The sequence below is a fragment of the Salvelinus sp. IW2-2015 genome, unplaced genomic scaffold, assembly GCF_002910315.2.
Source record: "Salvelinus sp. IW2-2015 unplaced genomic scaffold, ASM291031v2 Un_scaffold245, whole genome shotgun sequence".
NCBI classification, from domain to species: domain Eukaryota; kingdom Metazoa; phylum Chordata; class Actinopteri; order Salmoniformes; family Salmonidae; genus Salvelinus; species Salvelinus sp. IW2-2015.
The window spans coordinates 232,713-253,395 of NW_019942528.1; the positions used below are offsets into that span (position 1 = coordinate 232,713).

The 20,683-nt window shown below is 42.0% G+C and overlaps 1 protein-coding gene across 5 annotated transcripts in view; it reads right to left on the reverse strand.

Annotated features, from left to right (window-relative positions):
* The window catches only part of LOC112068207 (G protein-coupled receptor 137Ba), a 62,747-nt gene that overhangs the window by 7,006 nt on the left and 35,058 nt on the right, over positions 1–20,683 (reverse strand). The window contains exons 4-7 of one of the 5 annotated variants that reach the window (XM_024135292.2): positions 11,828–11,977; positions 8,852–8,977; positions 7,858–7,958; positions 635–5,476 (exon numbers count right to left, since the gene is read on the reverse strand). In XM_024135292.2, coding sequence (XP_023991060.1) covers positions 7,872–7,958; positions 8,852–8,977; positions 11,828–11,977 — 363 coding nt within the window. In that variant the 3' untranslated portion in view covers positions 635–5,476; positions 7,858–7,871. Of the gene's footprint in view, positions 1–634; positions 7,959–8,851; positions 8,978–11,827; positions 11,978–20,683 lie in introns of those variants that run through there. The other 4 variants (XR_002893541.2, XM_070438070.1, XM_024135293.2 and 1 more) reach the window with 4 other exon arrangements.

Sequence of the window (20,683 nt, forward strand, 5' to 3'; positions counted from 1 at the left end):
GAGAATTGTGACAGGGGGGAGCTTTTCGGCACAAAACCTGTTAGACTCGACACAACGTTACATTTCACCGACTACCGACTAACCCAAAACAACAAGTCATTTGGAACACTTTAATTCGGAATGACAGACAAAAAAAGTAGTAACGTTAAGTGGACATCTGTAGCCTGTATTTTGAGCAGGGTGCCAGGTCCTACGACCAGAATATGCTAACAATATTTCCCTGGTCCAAAGAATGGCCTGACATAATAGAAACACACAACCTGACCTATCCCAATGCACAAATGTCCCTGACTGAACACCAACTTGACCCATCGACTGTACAAGAACTTCAGAAGAAAGCAGTTGGGTCCGTACAAAGGACGGTCTGAGGTAGTTGAACTGCTAAGCTAGCTTGATGCATGTTGCGGTTATGTTAACTAGCTAATTAACATATCTTTTGTTCCTAAGCAGTTTGTTTAAGATGCTCCTTTTGCAGACAACAATATTATTAAAACACGCACCATGAAGAGGGTGTTTTTGCTTTATCCAACCCAGTACCTGAATGTGGATTGTGCCTGGCTTCATGATTGTGCTCTCTTACCACACGCAGCTTAGCTAGATACAATCAAACAAAAAATGAAGAAAACAGACACTGTTCAAAACCATATTTTCTTTATTTTCAACAAATGTTGAGTAATGACCGAGAACCGCAAGAGAATGGTTAGGTAACTAGCTAGGTACTCTGAAAATAACAGGCTTACATTATGAATAACTAGGCTATTCTAGTCCATACGTTACAATATGGTGACTTACCCGGCTTTAGAGTAGTTCATGAGCGAAGAGAGGCTGTCATAGTAGTGCCGTAAAGAAAACTGTTTAGGGCAGGGATGTGCAGCCCCCATTTTGAAGGCCCTCGGATCAGTCTCGGTCTCAACTTACTGTTGCAAGTAAGGAGAGTGCATTAGCAGTTTCCCTTGTTATATCAGTCATTGATAGTCAGCCAATTAGCCCATGTCAGCTAACATGTTTTACATTGTTAAGTTAGTTTAGCGGCCAGCTATCTAAACTTGTTATCATGGTTGAATTACTATCCGGGTGGCCTCCATTGACTTAGTTAGTCAGATATTATATTAAAAACTGCAAACATTTCCTCGACAGCCTATGGCCAAATTTGTAGAATTGCAGGAAATTATCTGTAAAACAGCAAATATTCCTCTTCGCCCCAAGGCAAAATAAGTAGAACTGCAAAGAATTGACTTCAAAACTTTAAAAAAAATGTATCTCCGCTGTCAAGCGGGGGGGGGCACAAAAATGTTTTTCTACGCATTCATGAAGTCATGCTCTCTCTCACACTTCAAAAAGCAGGCTGGACAATGTGATGTGCAGGTCTCAGGGCTTGATTCCAGTTTGGAGCAAGGATGAGATTGGTAAGAATGAATGCATGTGAAATAGACATAGTCGTTAAAAGGGAATTAGGAATAGCCCCAAGCCTCGTAGGCCTAATAACTTACCTCTATAATAACACGTTGTGGTGTAGGTCACATGCATCTGTCTATTTTATATTAATGACCTAGTTTTATTGAGTCTGAGAGAACCAAGAGTAATATATCTCCTCTGTCTCTTTCAGGCTCCTCCTGGGTCTGTGCAGACTGCGAGGGAGGCGCTGGCAAAGCAGAACATTTGCCTTGTGACACCTAATTTTCATGCACCCCAGTGGAAAAGTGGGCATACCAACGTTGGTAGAGTCGGTTGCCATTGCAAGGGTACGCAATCATGTCAAGGGTTAATGGGCAGGGTTAAGCAGTGGCATATACTTGGAAGGAAAGTCCCACTCACTTACTGGAAGCACATCGATAACATCTTTCAACTGTGTGCTCAGCTAATACTATTCTGGCCTCCTCTTGTAGACCGAAGGTGTGGTGTGCATGATTTCACATCAATCAGTACTATGGTGTGTGGCACGTCTGGATATACCACTACCCAAGGTAGCTATAACCAAACACAATGATTTCACATCTCTAAGGTCTTCCATACATAAAACAGAATCTTGTTTAACAATATTTTTGCTGCAAACAGTTTAATTCATCATTGTTGTTGGAGAGACAGTAACCTGGTGGTGGATGAGGAGATCAAAACCTCCCTTAACAACCGCAGGATCTCCCCGGCTTTCATAGGACAGGTCACAAATAATACATGCGTTTATTCTGCTCAGACAACTTTAATGGGTGAACTGTTTTTAATCTGTACTGTTTAGGGTACAACCAGTACATGTACTGTTTAGGGTACAACCAGTACATGTACTGTTTAGGGCACAAAGCTGTGATATTGCTTGTGGAGATGTAACAGTAAAATGTAACATTTGGATATTGACTGACACATTCGTTACACTATATCCATTCATAAATATATGAATTGTTATAGATAATATAATAAATGGAAAACACATGAACAATTTACAATACTTGTCTGGTTCTCATTTCATTTTGGACCTAGAGTGAACTTCCTACAGTCGTATGAAAAAGTTTGGGCACCCCTCTGAGGCTGCATAATAATTTACTCTGTCGTCACAGAAAATGATCACAATGGCATGCCATTCATTTTCTAATAAAAGCTGAGCACTGGGGTATTGTCCAGACAAACATTTTTAGTGTAGCAATATTAAGTTGTATAAAATTAAATCAGATGTGAAAAATAGGCTATGCAAAAATGTGGGCACCCTTGTCATTCTGTTGATTTGAATACCTGTAACTACTTAGCACTGATTAATTGGAACACACAATTGGTTTGGTGAGCTCATTAAGCCTTGAACTTCATAGACAAGTGCATCCAATCATGAGAAAAGGTATTTAAGGTGGCCAATTGCAAGTTGTTGTTCTCTTTGACTCTCCTCTGAAGAGTGGCAACATGGGGGCATCAAAACAACTCTCAAATGACCTGAAAACAAAGATTGTTCAACATTATGGTTTAGAGGAAGGCTACAAAAAGCTATCGCAGAGATTTAAGCTGTCAGTGTCCACTGTGAGGAACATAGTGAGGAAATGGAAGACCACAGGCACAGTTCTTGTTAAGGCCAGAAGTGGCAGGCCAAGTAAAATATCGGAGAGGCAAAGGCGAAGGATGGTGAGAACGGTCAAAAACAGCCCACAGACCACCTCCAAAGATCTACAACATCATCTTGCTGCAGATGGTGTCACTGTGCATCGTTCAACAATTCAGCGCACTTTGCACAAGGAGAAGCTGTATGGGAGAGTGATGCGGAAGAAGCCTTTTCTGCACACACGCCACAAACAGAGTCGCTTGAGGTATGCAAACGCACATTTGGACAAGCCAGCTTCATTTTGGAATAAGGTGCTGTGGACTGATGAAACAAAGATTGAGTTATTTGGTCATAACAAGGGATGTTATGCATGGCGGCAAAAGAACACAGCGTTCCAAGAAAAACACTTGCTACCCACAGTAAAATTTGGTGGGGGTTCCATCATGCTGTGGGGCTGTGTGGCCAGTGCCGGTACTTGGAATCTTGTTAAAGTTGAGGGTCGCATGGATTCCACTCAATATCAGCAGATTCTTGGGAATAATGTTGAAGAATCAGTCACAAAGTTGAAGTTACGCCGACAACGACCCAAAACACTGCTCAAAATCTACCCGGGCATTTATGCAGAGGAACAAGTACAATGTTCTGGAATGGCCATCCCAGTCCCCAGACCTGAATATCATTGAGAATCTGTGGGATGATTTGAAGCGGGCTGTCCATGCTCGGCAACCATCAAACCTAACTGAACTGGAGATGTTTTGTAAGGAGGAATGGTCCAAAATACCTTCATCCAGAATCCAGACACTCATTAGAGGCTATGGGAAGCGTCTAGAGGCTGTTATTTTAGCAAAAGGAGGCTCTACCAAATGTTGATGTGATTTTTCTATTGGGGTGCCCAAATTTATGCACCTGTCTAATTTTGTTTTGATGCATATTGCACATTTTCTGTTAATCCAATAAACCTAATTTCACTACTGAAATATTACTGTGTCCATCAGTTATTTGATAGATCAAAATTAAATTGCTGATCCAAACACCCAATTATTTATCAATGGAAATCATGGAAATTGTCAGGGGTGCCCAAATTTTTTCATACGACTGTAAGTACTTGGACGGTAAACTAATTCTAATCATCACTGCCGAATGCATTCAGGTTGGCATTTTGCCTACAATTGTACTCACTGTGGAAGTTTAAAAGTTTCTCGTTCCGTTTCCCCCAGAAGATGGGATAAAGCATCACCCTGACCACGAGCATATCCTCAAAAAATTTGTGAACACTACAAACTCACACCACCTTCTCTGGGTTACTGCTATCTGCATCTGTACTTCATAGTAGTAGGATGTGTAGTGGTTTTGTTTCATGCAAACAATGGTATCGACTTCATGCAGAGGAAATGACTGCTTACGGCCATTGACCTGAACTGCCTGCACTGGGGACAGGTCTCTGCGGGACTGGCTGCTAGATCAACAAACAAGCCGCACTCATAGTACACCCTTATTGCAGCTCCTTCCTCTTGTTTCTGTCTAACATACTTCTCTACTGTCTCATGCTCCACTCCATACTTGATTGCTGGCACACTCTTTAACCGGGATGTCCTGATGTAAATGATGCTCCTGATTAACCCTGCACTCTTCTTCTTTCCTGCACATCTCTTGGCTAAGCTCGTTGATATCCCTCCTTTCTTGTTCTGAAACCAAAGCCTGTTTCTTGCCTGGCCAATGATGTCGTTTTGAATCTGCTCCTTTTGAACACCATTTTTTTTTAAGGACACCACATGTCCATGGTACATAAAGGTGTGGCTTGCATGATCTACTACACAGCTCTACTGTGTCCAAGCTAAATTCCCAACTTGCCCCAATTTCAAATCATGGCCACCTAATTATCCCTCACATCCCTAATTGGCAAATACCACTCCTCATCTCTCCACCTGATAGTTGATGTGTGGTGAGCATTCTGGCCCAAAATGGTTGCTGTGCATTGCCCAGGTGGGTGGTACACTTTGGTAGTGTATGAGGTGAGTGTCCCCCTTACTATTTAAAGCGCTTTGAGTACCTCAGTTAGTAGAAAGGCACAATATAAATTCAATCAATTATTATTATTACTATTGTTGTGTCTGGCCACTCCACACCTGAACCACAGTGCAATGGGCCTGCTAAGTCTTGTCTTATTGAATAGCCGCTGGTCTGCATTAGACTGTGGTACAGGTGTGGAGGTGTCATGACAGAAACAGTAGAGGTGAATAATCATGCAAGCCACACCTTTATGCACCGTAGCCATTATGCATCTCCAAGAACTGTGTTAAATGGGTCAAGTATCCCTGTGTTGGATGTCAAACTAAATGGAGTACAGTAACCTGTAACTTCTGAATCACAGCCTCTTCTGGAAGTTGCTGAAGAGAGGGGCTCTGGCTATCAGTCTTAAATCTCTCCTTCACTGGCAGGGTCAGTGCTTGAGTTCAGGATCTGATAGAAGAAACACATGTTAATATTTCATCACTTTAGTTAAAGGGATACTTCAGGATTTTGGCAACTTCCTCAGAGTCAGATGAGCATCGGCTCGCAAAACTACCACTAACTTCCTTCATACTGGACACAGAGAATAAAAATGGTATCCACACATCCATCTGGGGAAGTAGGTAAAGGGCATCATTGCCAAAATCCCGAAGTATCCTGTGATGGACATTTTTATGTTTGTGCTTTTCTATTAACCAATTTCAAATCTAATTTGTCACATGGGTTGAATACAACAGGTGTAGTAGACCTCACCGTAAAATGCTTACTTCTGTGTTCTGTTTGTGCTTTTCAAATAACCAATTTCTGTGTTCATGCAAGTGACTGATTGAACGCCTGGTTAGTCTAAATTGTGTTTTTTAACATGCTGTGTATGTGTGTATTTTTAATAAATTCACTCCCGTTAATAAAGTATACAATTTATTAGGATGATAGTATTACCATACTAATTAGATTGTATAACCCAGAATGAAGGGTTTGAAATTATGAAATGTCTGTTTATTTTTCTGTGTTGATTTCTATTGCTTTAATAGGAGTATAGAATATTTTGATATAGAAACTAAAATCTAAATGCTTACATTAACTTCTCTGGGATATGTGGGATGCTAACGTCCCACTTGGCCAAAAGCCAGTAAAACTGCAGAGCGCCAAAATCAAATAAATTACTAAAAATCAAACTTTCATGAAATCACACATGCAATACACCAAATTAAAGCTACACTTGTTGTGAATCCAGCCAACATGTCAGATTTCAAATAGGCTTTTCGGCAAAAGCAAACAATGCTATTATCTGAGGATAGCACCATAGTAAACAAAGAGAGAGAAGCATATTTCAACCCTGCAGGCGCGACAAAATGCTGAAATAAAAAAAATAATTCATGCCTTACCTTTGACGAGCTTCTGTTGTTGGCACTCCAATATGTCCCATAAACATCACAAATGGTCCTTTTGTTTGATTAATTCCGTCGATATATATCCAAAATCTCCTTTATTTGGCGCGTTTGATCCAGAAAAACACAGGTTCCAACTTGTGCAACGTGACTACAAAATATCTCAAAAGTTACCTGTAAACTTTGCCAAAACATTTCAAACTACTTTTGTAATACAACTTTAGGTATTTTTTAATGTAAATAATCGATAAAATTGAAGACGGGATGATCTGTGTTCAATACAGGATTAAAACAAACTGTAGCTAGCTTTCTGGTCACGCGCCTCTATCTAACAGTACACTTCAAGTTACCCTCGTTCTGGATGGCCGTACTTCTTCATTACACAAAGGAAAAAACCTTAACCAATTTCTAAAGACTGTTGACATCCAGTGGAAGCGGTAGGAACTGCAAGAAGGTCAATTAGAAATCTGGATTCCCAATGAAAACCCATTGAAAAGAGAGTGACCTCAACAACAAAAAATCTGAATGGTTTGTCCTCGGGGTTTCGCCTGCTAAATAAGTTATGTTATACTCACAGACATGATTCAAACAGTTTTAGAAACTTCAGAGTGTTTTCCATCCAAATCTACTAATAATATGCATATCTTATCTTCTGGGGATGAGTAGCTGGCAGTTGAATTTGGGTATGCTTTTCATCCAAACGTGAAAATGCTGCCCCCTATCCTAGAGAAGTTAAAATGTAATGACTATTATCACACAAGTGATAAGAGGATGGAATGTGATGGACATTTTTATGATTGTGCTTTTCTAATAACCAATTTCTGTTCATGCAAGTGACTGATTGAACACCTGGAAGAAATCCTCACTGTAGTATCTGCAATTTGGCAGTAAGCCCAGACCCTTATTTTGAGAACAATATCTCAGTTTCAAGGTCTCAGCTTAGAGAGAAGAAGCCTCTTAAAGGTATTGGTCTGTCAAATGCATGAACCAGTATTGGTCAGTCACATGAACGATAGCAAAAGTTATGAACAAAGAATAAGCTAAATCATGCAAATATTACTTTCTGTGTAAGTATATAAGAGAACTAACGGGACTGCCCCATGAGAGCTCCTGATCGACATGTGTACATATGGTGCATTGAGTTGGTGGCAATAAACAATGATTTAAGATTTCCATGACAATCCCTTTAAATAAATTACATCTTAAACTTCACCAGGAAGCAATTTGATGGGACAGGATGAGATAGTAGTCTAACATAGAGTAGTCCGGTGTCATGGTGTTTTGTCTTAAAGATCCTCAAAATAATGGAAATTAAAAGAGGACATTCTGACAATATTTTTGTATGATTAGCCTATATGTAGTTTGCTAGGATTTGAGTCGGCCCAGTCAATATTACCATATTTACTGTATAGGAAAATCACTGACACAGGTCAGGAGACTTACCTATTCTTACAGGTCTAGTATTTTTCTTGGCCTTTCTGGATGGCTGGTGCCATCTCTGCTCCTGGGAATGGCAGCTTGGGGGTGCTGTGTTGATGTCGGTGCTAATTGTATCCAGAAGACCAAACAGAAGTCTAGCCACATGATTGCATTTCTCACCTGGTCCTGTATTATGGACGACCAGTACAGTTTGGTCGTTTTTTTCTTTAAACGAGGCAATGACTTTGCCCTGACATGAGTAGCATCCTGCACCTTGTTGAGTTCCACCTCACTCACATGGCCTGACCTAAATACATTGTACCCTTCCTGAGAGGCTTCTCCGCCACAGGTAAAAACACTAACTCCTTCCTCCCTGATTTCTATTGTTCTCTTTGTGAGGAAGTCCACTATTGAGCTGTAGGAGAATTCATCTGGGATGTTCAACGTATTATCCCCCCAATTCCCTGCCTTTGGAGGGGGTATATTGTCCTCACTCGGAAATACCAGATACAGAAGACTTAGCTAGGCTATTTGCTATGGCTTGTGCTTAAGTCAATAACATTGGACCTGGATATAACACAGAATTACATCATGTTCAATTTGCTAAATTGTGTTGGACAAATGGTAGGTGAGAAGTGAGAAGATAACCGTTCATTGGTAATGTTAGCTGGCAAGCTGGCAACGGTGAACTCAGCTAGATAACGTTAGCTAGCTACGCTACCAGTATAATCAACTAGCTAACCTTGGTACTAAACGTTTAATAGACTTGGATTTCGATGACAAAATCCCTCTACATTGCAACGTATGAGACACTTGTCATCATTATCTTCTATAACTGGTGTTGTAAGGGTGGCTCCCTTCAAGTCTTTTTCTCAAAGTCAGCGCAGACATGTCAGCTACCTATTGAATTGCACTGTTTCACCTGTTGAATTTGATGGAATTTACTCCCCTGTCGATCCCAGAGTGCAATGCGCTGTTTACATTGGGATGTAAAAGTGAAATAAGGCTATTGTCTTACTAGGTTCTGATTGGGCCTCTGTACCCTGAAGAAGACCACGACCAGACTGGTGGGCAGCAGCTCCCAGAAAAAGAGGACGATCCCAAAGATGATGTAGGCCTCTCCCCTGATCTTCTCTACATCTGCCTAGAAGGACAACACACATCGATCCAGCATTCAGAGAAACGAAACAGACACACACACCAACCAGAAAGATTAAAGACACACAGACAACACAACCCGAAAGAGGCAGATGGGGGACAACAAGACAGCGACACTGACAGAGATTGACAGCATGTATATAGAGGGATTTCTATGATAACAGGAGATTTACACAGACACAATGATGAGAGTGATTAGAGCATGGATAAAGACATGCAGACAAGTACGCCGACTGAGAACCAAATATACCTTAAGATTATCCCTCAGATAATCACAAATACACACATTGACGCAATGTTGTATACTACAGCCTACTACTTGTAATTATCTGATAAATTCAATCGAACCAAGATGGATAGATTAGATAGGAGACAGAGAAACAGAAACAAAGACACATGAGTGTGTGTGCTTATGTGTGTCAAACAGACACCCCCCCCCCCCAGATGGCCTATGGGAAAAAGGGAAACCTCCAGTACAGGGCCGTCTATTTCAGGGGTTGAGCTCAGATCTAGGTCACTAGCACCAGGCAGCCCTTGGCTGTGCTCCCCCTCCTTGCCTTGCCTGACTGAGTTATTTATAGACAAACAAAGACCTTTCCCCCGCAGAGTCCATATCCTCCCAAATCCCCTCAAATGGATTGTTGCTGCATCAGCCACAGAGCTCTCAGCCACTCAGCAAACAGAACTGGATAGAATGGCTCTGTCATCAAAGCATTCTGGACTGAGTGAAATCAAGCCAAGTGTCAATTTAGAAGGGAGACTCTGGAGAACAGTTGTAAAAATGGGATATATGTACAGATTCACACAGAGGGACCCATATACACATACTGTACATACAGTGCCCTCAGAAAGTCTTCACACCCCTTGACTTTTTCCACACTTTGTTGTGTTACAGCCTGAATTTAGAATGGATTAAATTGAGATTGTGTCACTGCCTACACACAATACCGCATAATGTCAAAAGTGGAATTATGTTCTTAGAAATGTTTTAAAAAGGTGCTTAACAAGTCACATAATAAGTTGCAGGGACTCACTCTGTGTGCAATAATAGTGCTTAACATGATTTTTGAATTACTACCTCATCTCTGTACCCCACACATACAGATAATTGCAAGGTCCCTCAGCTGAGCAGTGCATTTCAAACACAGATTCAACCACAAAGACCAGAGAGGTTTTCCAATGCCTCGCAAAGAATGGCACCTATTGGTAGATGGGTAAATAAAAGAATACAGTGAATATCCCTTTGAGCATGGTAAAGTTATTAATTTCACTTTGGTTAGTGTATCAATACACCCAGTCACTACAAAGATACAGGCGTCCTTCGTAACTCAGTTGCCGGAGACAAAGGAAACCACTCAGGGATTTCATCATGAGGCCAACGGTGACATTAAAATAGTTAGAGTTTAATGGCTGTGATAGGAGAAAACTGAGGATGGATCAACAACATGGTAGTTACTCCACAATACTAACCTAAATGACAGATTGAAAAGAAGGAAGCATGTACAGAATAAAAATATTCCAAAACATGCATCCTGTTTGCAATAAGGCACTAAAGTAAAACTGCAAAACATTTGGCAAAGAAATTAACTTTATGTTCTGAACACAAAGTGTTATGTTTGGGGTAAATCCAACACAACACATCACTGAGTACCACTCTTCATATTTTCAAGCATGGTGGTGGCTACATCATGTTATGGGTATGCTTGTCATTGTCAAGGACTAGGGAGTATTTTAGGATAAAAATAAATGGAATAGAGCTAAGCACAACAGGCAAAATCCTAGAAGAAACGCTGGTTCAGTCTGCTTTCCAACAGACACCGAGAAGCAAATTCAACTTTCAGCAGGACAGGCCAAATATACACTGGAGTTGCTTGCCAAGATGACACCGAATGTTCCTAAGTGGCTTAGTTACGGTTTTGACTTAAATCAGCTTGAAAATTTATGGTAAGACTTGAAAATGACTGTCTAGTCATGATCCACAACCAACTTGACAGAGCTAGACAAATTTAAAAAAATAATAATGTGCAAATATAGTACAAATCCAGCTGTTCAAAGTTCTTAGACACTTACCCAGAAAGACTCACTGCTAAAGGTGGTAGGTGTGAATACGTATTTAATTTTCAATAAATTGTGCAAACATTTCTAAAAACATGTTGTTTTCACTTTGTCATTATGGGGTATTCTGTGTAGATGGGTGAGAAATCTATTTAATCCAATTTGAATTCAGGCTTAAACAACAAAATGTGGAGAGGTATAAATACTTTTTGAGTCATAAGTGTTCACAGTGTTCACAGACACAAAACACACACACGCAGACAAACACACACAGAGCCATGTAAAGCCAGACACATTATATAAGCATGAACACACAGACGAGCACACATATGCACATTGCACACACATGGACTCTTAAATTGGGCATACACGTGTGCACAGTTGAGAAACAGCAAAAAAAACAAACACACATGGAGATGTGTGTGAAAAATCAACCATGCAACTACTGAAGAATGGATGTGACTGCCGATTAGTTACAGATATAGCCTAATCGCACACACACAGACTGTTTGCAGACTAATCAGCCCTATAATAGATGATTAATTATGTCAGACAGCAGTTGTATTTGTGTCTGTATGCGTGTTTGGCTGGCAGCACAGCACTGTGAGCTTTGGATATCTAGGACAGCAAGGTTCACTGACGGTTTAACAGGCCTCACACACACACACACACACCCCTAGTTCTGTCACAGTGACTTAACAGTAACTATCTTCATCATCATCACCCTTTTATGTGTATGTGTGTCTGCGTGCATGCTTGTGAGGGTGCGTGGTTATCCTACCTGGTCAGAGACGTTGTACCAGCTGTAGTTGAAGGGGCTGGGCCGGTCCTCTGGAGAAAGAGCCACCACCACCAGGTTATAGCAGGCCCTGGACATGTACAGCAGGATGACTGCAGCACCGATGGCTGTAGCCTGGCACACTGACGTACCCTACAGGGAGAGGTAGGAAGGAGGGAAAGGGGAGAAAGCGAGAGAAGTATAGTGAGTATTGTTCATGTACTGTATGTTACCCCTCTAGAGCATAGGTACAGTTCCTTCAGAAAGTATTCCTACCCCTTGACATATTCCAAAAGTTGTGTTACAGCCTGAATTGAAAATTGACTATTACTATTGTTTTTTTTACCAATCTACATACAATACCCCATAATGACAAAGTGAAAACATGTTTTAGGAAATGTTTGTAGGTTTTTTGAAAATTAAATACAGACATATCTAATTTACATAAGTATTTACACCTGAGTCAATACATTACAGCTGTGAGTCTTTCTGGGTGTCTCTAAGATTTTTGCACACCTGGATTGTACAATATTTGCACATTATGCTTAACATAATTATTCAAGCTCTGTCCAGTTGGTTGTTGATCATTGCTAGACAGCCATTTTCAAGGTTTGCCATAGATTTCCAAGCTGATTTAAGTCAAAACTGTAACTAGGCCACTCAGGAATATTAAATGTCGTCTTGGTAAGCAACTCCAGTGTATATTCAGCTTTGTGTGTCAGGTTATTATCTTTCTGAAAGGTGACTTTGTCTACCAGGGTCTGTTGGAAAGCAGTCTGACCTAAGTTTTCCTCTAGGATTTTGCCTGTGCTTAGCTCTATTCCATTTCTTTTTATTAAAACAACTCACTAGTCCTTGCCGATGACAAGCATACCCATAACATGATGCAGCCACCACCATGCTTGAACATATGAAGAGTGGTACTCAGTGATGTGTTGCGTTTGCCCCAAACATAATGCTTTGTATTCAAGACTAAGTTCATTTCTTTGCCACATTTTTGGCAGTTTTACTTTACTGCCTTAATGCAAACAGGATGCATATTTTGGAATATTTTTATTCTGTACATGCTTCCATCTTTTCATTCTGTCATATAGGTTAGTATTGAGGAGTAACTACAATGTTGTTGATCAATTCTCAGTTTTCTCCAATCACAGCCATTGAACTCTGTAACTGTTTTAAAGTCACCAATCGCCTTGTAGCGGTATTAATTAGAGAAAGGTAAAGAAGATTTTGTTCGGGCGCCAGGCAGGTATTAACCCTGCCGAAAGGAAAATAGTAGAACAACAGTACCACTACCAGACCCACACACATCAACAGAAGAGACTGCCTAGAGTGTAGCCTGTTGACCAGATAGCCAGCGGATAGAAAAAAAGAATACACACCCTATAGATCCCACATCACATCACAGTCCTTCCACAATTCTTGGTAACCCCACCAAGCATACCTCATATAACAATAATGGCAGAGCAAATAAACAGCAACTTCATACAATAACGAATGAAACCAGTCATCACACAGAGGATTTGCAAGAGTTTGTATTCTCTTCCAGGGAAGGAGTGCAGAGGGTATGAATGTGTGGTGTTCATATACACACTAGTCCAGCTCCAATGAAACTTCAAATGCATTATGAAAATAGAGTCGGTTGCAGTGTAAAGCACTGGACCATAGCGGGAAGAGAAAGAGAGAAAGGGAACAAGAGAGGTCTTAGCTGTGGTCTTGAGGTTGCAGTGTACGGTCTGACTGTCCGAATGGAGTGTTGGGTTGTAGTTGAATGCTTCGCAACAATGTTGCTACTAATCCCTTTGATCCATAACCGTCGCGGTCCCACATGAGAACAACCACGTCGTCGAGCGATCACACCGAGGATTGTTCCAAACACTGTACAACCACATACGCTGAAGATAAACAACAAACTCTGCAGCATAACACACACACCAAAACTGTCCGCCCAATCAATAGCTCCTTCCAATAGAGCTTAACGAGCTCTTTTATCTCCTCCTTCCTACTGCTTATCGCTCTTAAAGTGGCAGCGCACTTAAGTGCAGGATTTCGCCACAGCCTCATGGTGAAATCTCGGAGCTGTTTCCTTCCTCTCCGGCAACTGAGTTAGGAAGGACGCCTGTATCTTTGTAGTGACTCAGTGTATTGATAAACTATCCAAAGTGTAATTAATAACTTTACATGCTCAAAGGGATATTCAATGTCTGCTTTTAAATTACCCTTCTACCAATAGGTGCCCTTCTTTGCGAGGCATTGGAAAACCTCCATGGGCTTTGTAATTGAATCTGTGTTTGAAATGGACTGCTTGACTGAGGGACCTTAAAGATAATTGTACAGTCGAGGCAAAAGAGAATTCATTTTGAGAATGACACAAATATGAATTTCAACAAAGTTTGCTGCTTCAGTGTCTTTCGATAATTTTGTCAGATGTTGCTTTGGAATACTGAAGTTAATTAAAAGCATTTCATAACTGTCAAAGGCTTTTATTGACAATTAATTGAGGTTGATGCAAAGAGTCAATATTTGCAGTGTTGACCCCTTTTTTCAAGACCCTCATGCTAATCCCGCCTGGCATGCTGTCAATTAACTTCTGGGCCACATCCTGACTGATGGCAGCCCATTCTTGCATAATCAATGCTTGGAGTTTGTCAGAATTTGTGGGGTTTTGTTTGTCCACCCACCTCTTGAGGATTGACCACAAGTTCTCAATGGGATTAAGGTCTGGGGAGTTTCCTGGCCATGACCCAAAATATCGATATTTTGTTCCCCGAGCCACTTAGTTGTCACTTTTGAATTATGGCAAGGTGCTCCATCATGCTGGAAAAGGCATTGTTCGTCACCAAACTGTTCCTGGATGGTTGGGAGAAGTTGCTCTCGGAGGATGTGTTGGTACCATTCTTTATTCATGGCTGTGTTCTTAGGCAAAATTGTGAGTGAGCCCACTCCCTTGGCTGAGAAGCAACCCKACACATGAATGGTCTCAGGATGCTTCACTGTTGGCATGACACAGGACTGATGGTAGCACTCACCTTGTCTTCTCCAAGACAAGCTTTTTTCCGGATGCCCCAAACAATCGGAAAGGGGATTCATCAGAGAAAATGACTTACACCAGTCCTCAGCAGTCCAATCCCTGTACCTTTTGCAGAATATCAGTCTGTCCCTGATGTTAATCATGGAGAGAAGTGGCTCCTTTGCTGCCCTTCTTGACACCAGGCCATACTCCAAAAGTCTTCGCCTCACTGTGCGTGCAGATGCACTCACACCTGCCTGCTGCCATTCCTGAGCAAGCTCTGTACTGGTGGTGCCCCGATCCCGCAGCTGAATCAACTTTAGGAGACGGTCCTGGCGCTTGCTGGACTTTCTTGGGCGCCRTAAAGCCTTCTTCACAACAATTGAACTGCTCTCCTTGAGGTTCTTGATGATCCGATAAATGGTTGATTTAGGTGCAATCTTACTGGCAGCAATATCCTTGCCTGTGAAGCCCTTTTTGTGCAAAGCAATGATGACGGCACATGTTTCCTTGCAGGAACCATGATTGTCAGAGGAAGAACAATCATTCCAAGCACCACCCTCCTTTTGAAGCTTCCAGTCTGTTATTCGAACTCAATCAGCATGACAGAGTGATCTCCAGCCTTGTCCTCGTCAACACTCACACCTGTGTTAACGAGAGAATCACTGACATGATGTCAGCTGGTTCTTTTGTGTCAGGGCTGAAATGCAGTGGAAATGTTTTTGGGGGGATTCAGTTCATTTGCATGGCAAAGAGGGACTTTGCAATTCATCTGATCACTCTTCAAAACATTCTGGAGTATATGCAAATTGCCATCATAGAAAACAGAGGCAGCAGACTTTGTATGTGTGGGGTACAGAGATGAGGTAGTCATTCAAAAATCATGTTAAACACTATTATTGCACGCAGAGTGAGTCCATGCAACTTATTGTGACCTGTTAAGCAAATGTTTACTCCTGAACTTATTTAGGCTTGCCATAACAAAAGGGTTGAATACTTAGACTCAAGACATTTCAGCTTTTCATTTTTAATACATTTCTAAACATTTCTAAAAACACAATAGCACTTTCACATTACGGGGTATTGTGTGTAGACCAGTGACACAATCTCAATCTAATCCCTTTTAAAATCAGGTTGGAACACAACAAAATGTGGAACTAGTCAAGGGGTGTGAATACTTTCTGGGGAGAATGACTGTCCCCTTTACTTGAAGCATGGATAGGGTTCAAGGTTGCTCGCGGTAATGCAGGCATTGTTAGCAGAAAATTGGATCCCCCATTATAGTGAATGAAAAAATGTAAAGCGTCATGTTTAATCTTTGTGTAAAAAATATATATACACTACCGTTCAAAAGTTTGAGGTCACTTAGAAATATCCTTGTTTTCCATGAAAACATACATGAAATTAGTTGCAAAATGAATAGGAAATATAGTCAAGATGTTGACAAGGTTATAAATAATGATTTTTAATTGAAATAATAATGTCCTTCAAACTTTGCTTTCGTTAAAGAATCTTTGGCACCTTTGGCATTCTAGTTGTCAATTTGTTGAGGTAATCTGAAGAGATTTCACCCCATTCTTCCTGAAGCACCTCCCACAAGTTGGATCGGCTTGATGGACACTTCTTACGTACCATACGGTCAAGCTGCTCCCACAACAGCTCAACAGGGTTGAGATCCGGTGACTGTGCTGGCCACGCCATTATAGACAGAATACCAGCTGACTGCTTCTTCCCTAAATAGTTATTGCATAGTTTGGTGCTGTGGTTTGGGTCATTGTCCTGTTGTAGGAGGAAATTGGCTCCAATTAAGCGGCGTCCACAGGGTATGGCATGGCATTGCAAAATGGAGTGATAGCTTTCCTTCTTCAAGATCCCTTTTACCCTGTACAAATCTCCCACCACACAGCACCCCCAGACCCTCACATTGCCTCCACCATGCTTGACAGATGGCGTCAAGCACTCCTCCAGCATCTTAAAAATGTTTCTGTGTCTCACGAATGTTCTTCTTTGTGATCCAAACACCTCAAACTTAGATTCATCTGTCCATAACACCTTTTTCCAATCTAAATATGTCAAGTGTCTGTGTTCTTTTGCCAATCTTAATCTTTTATTTTTATTGGCCAGTCTGAGATATGGCCTTTTCTTTGCAACTCTGCCTAGAAGCATCCCTGAGCCGCCTCTTCATTGTTGACACTGAGACTGGTGTTTTGCGGGTACTAAACTCAGCAAAAAAAAGTCACATCCCATTTTCAGGACCCTGTCTTTCAAAAATATTTTGTAAAAATCCAAATAACTTCACAGATCTTCATTGTAAAGGGTTTATACACTGTTTCCCATGCTTGTTCAATGAACCATACACAATTAATGAACATGCACCTGTGGAACGGTCGTTAAGACACTAACAACTTACAGACGGTAGGCAATTAAAGTCACAGTTATGAAAACTTAGTACACTAAAGAGGCCTTTCTACTGACTCTGAAAAACACCAAAAGAAAGATGCCCAGGGTCCCTGCTCATCTGCATGAATGTGTCTGAGGCATGCTGCAAGGAGGCATGAGGACTGCAGATGTGGCCAGGGCAATAAATTGCAATGTCCGTACTGTGAGATGCCTAAGACAGAGCTATAGGGAGCCAGGACGGACAGCTGATCGTCCTCACAGTGGCAGACCACGTGTGACAACACCTGCACAGGATCGGTACATCCGAACATCACACCTGCGGGACAGGTACAGGATGGCAACAACAACTGCCCGAGTTACACCAGGAACGCACAATCCCTCCATCAGTGCTCAGACTGTCCGCAATAGGCTGAGAGAGGCTGGACTGYGAGCTTGTAGGCCTGTTGTAAGGCAGGTCCTCACCAGACATCACCGGCAACAACGTCGCCTATGGGCACAAACCCACCGTCGCTGGACCAGACAGGACTGGCAAAAAGTGCTCTTCACTGACGAGTCGCGGTTGTGTCTCACCCGGGGTGATGGTCGGATTTGCGTTTATCGTCAAAGGAATTAGCGTTACACTGAGGCCTGTACTCTGGAGCGGGATCAATTTGGAGGTGGAGGGTCCGTCATGGTCTGGCGCGGTGTTTCACAGCATCATCGGACTGAGCTTGTTGTCATTGAAGGCAATCTCAATGCTGTGCGTTACCTGGAAGACATCCTCCTCCCTCATGTGGTACCCTTCCTGCAGGCTCATCCTGACATGACCCTCCAGCCATACTGCTTGTTCTGTGTGATTTCCTGCAAGACAAGAATGTCAGTGTTCTGCCATGTCCAGCGAAGAGGCCGGATCTCAATCCCATTGAGCACGTCTGGGACCTGTTGGATCAGAGGGTGAGGGCTAGGGCCATTCCCCCCAGAAATGTCTGGGAACTTGCAGGTGCCTTGGTGGAAGAGTAGGGTAACATCTCATTGCAAGAACTGGCAAATCGGGCCAGTCCATGAGGAGGAGATGCACTGCAGTACTTAATGCAGCTGGTGGCCACACCAGATACTGACTGTTACTTTTGATTTTGACCCCCCCTTTGTTCAGGGACACATTATTCCATTTCTGTTAGTCACATGTCTGTGGAACTTGTTCAGTTTATTGTTCAGTTTTTGTCTCTTGTTGAATCTTTTGTTCATACAAATATTTACACATGTTAAGTTTGCTGAAATTAAACACAGTTGACAGTGAGGGGACGTTTCTTTTTTTTGCTGAGTTTATTTAGCTGCCAGTTGAGGACTTGTGAGGCGTCTGTTTCTCAAACTAGACACTCTAATGTACTTGCCCTCTTGCTCAGTTGTACACCGGGGCCTCCCACTCCTCTTTCTATTCTGGTTAGGTCCAGTTTACACTGTTCTGTGAAGGGAGTAGTACACAGCGTTGTACGAGATCTTCAGTTTCTTGGCAATTTCTCACATGGAATACCCTTCATTTCTCAGAACAAGAATAGACTGACGAGCTTCAGAAGAAAGTTCTTTGTTTCTGGCCATTTTGAGCCTGTAATCAAACCCACAAATGCTGATGTTCCAGATACTCAACTAGTCTAAAGAAGCCCAGTTMTATTGCTTCTTTAATCAGGACAACAGTTTTCAGCTGTGCTAACATAATTGTAAAAGGGTTTTCTAATGATCAATTAGCCTATTAGCTATTTACTTATTTTACCTAGTTTTTAACCAGGTAGGCCAGTTGAGAACAAGTTCTCATTACAACTGCCTCCTGGCCAAGATAAAGCAAAGCAGTTCGACAAAAACAACAACGCAGAGTTACACATGGGATAAACAAACGTACAGTCAATAACACAATAGAAAAACATGTATACAGTGTGTGCAAATGAAGTAAGGAGGTAAGGCAATAAATAGGCCAATAGCGGCAAAGTAATTACAATTTATCAATTTACACTGGAGTGATATATGTGCAGATGAGGATGTGCAAGTAGAAATACTGGTGTGCAAAAGAGCAGGAAAAACAAAAACAAATATGGGGATGAGGTAGGTAGTTGGCTGGATGGGCTATTTACAGATGGCTGTGTACAGCTGTAGCGATCAGTAAGCTGCTCCGACAGCTGACGCATAAAGTTAGTGAGGAAGATATACGTCTCCAACTTCAGTGATTTTTGCAATGCGTTCCAGTCATTGGCAGCAGAGAACTGGAAAGAGGGTGTTGGCTATGGGGATGACCAGTGAAATATATCTGCTGGAGCGCGTGCTACTGGTGGGTGTTGCTATGGTGACCAGTAAGCTGAGATAAGGCGGAGCTTTATCTAGCAAAGAATTAAAGATGACCTGGAGCCAGTGGGTTTGGCGACGAATATGTAGCGAGGACCAGCCAACGAGAGCGTACAGGTCGCAGTGGTGGGTAGTATATAGGGCTTTGGTGACAAAACGGATGGCACTGTGATAGACTACATCCAATTTGCTGAGTAGAGTGTTGGAGGCTATTTTGTAAATTACATCGCCGAAGTCAAGGATCGGTAGGATAGTCAGTTTTACGAGAGAATGTTTGGCAGCATGAGTGAAGGATGCTTTGTTGCGAAATAGGAAGCAGATTCTAGATTTCATTTTGGATTGGATATGCTTAATGTGAGTCTGGAGGGAGAGTTTGCAGTCTAACCAGACACCTAGGTATTTGTAGTTGTCCACATATTCTAAATCAGAACCGTCCAGAGTAGTGATGCTAGACGGGTGGGCGGTTGCGGGTAGCGATCGGTTGAAGAGCATGCATTTAGTTTTACTTGCATTTAAGAGTAGTTGGAGGCTAAGGAAGGAGTGTTGTATGGCATTGAAGCTCGTCTGGAAGTTTGTTAACACAGTGTCCAAAGAAGGGCCAGAAGTATACAGAATGGTGTCGTCTGCATAGAGGTGGATCAGAGAATCACCAGCAGCAAGAGCGACATCATTGATGTATACAGAGAAAAGAGTCGGCCCGAGAATTGAACCCTGTGGCACCCCCATAGAGACTGCCAAAGGTCCGGACAACAGGCCCTCCGATTTGACACACTGAACTCTGTCTGAGAAGTAGTTGGTGAACCAGGCGAGGCAGTCATTTGAGAAACCAAGGCAGTTGAGTCTGCCGATAAAAATGCGGTGATTGACAGAGTCGAAAGCCTTGGCCAGGTCGATGAAGACGGCTGCACAGTATTGTCTTTTATTGATGGCGGTTATGATATTGTTTAGGACCTTGAGCACGGCTAAGGTGCACCCATGACCAGCTCGGAAACCAGATTGCATAGTGGAGAAGGTACACAGTGGGATTCGAAACTGTCGGTGACCTGTTTGTTAACTTGGCTTTCGAAGACCTTAGAAAGGCAGGGTAGGATAGATATAGGTCTGTAACAGTTTGGGTCTAGAGTGTCTCCCCCTTGGAA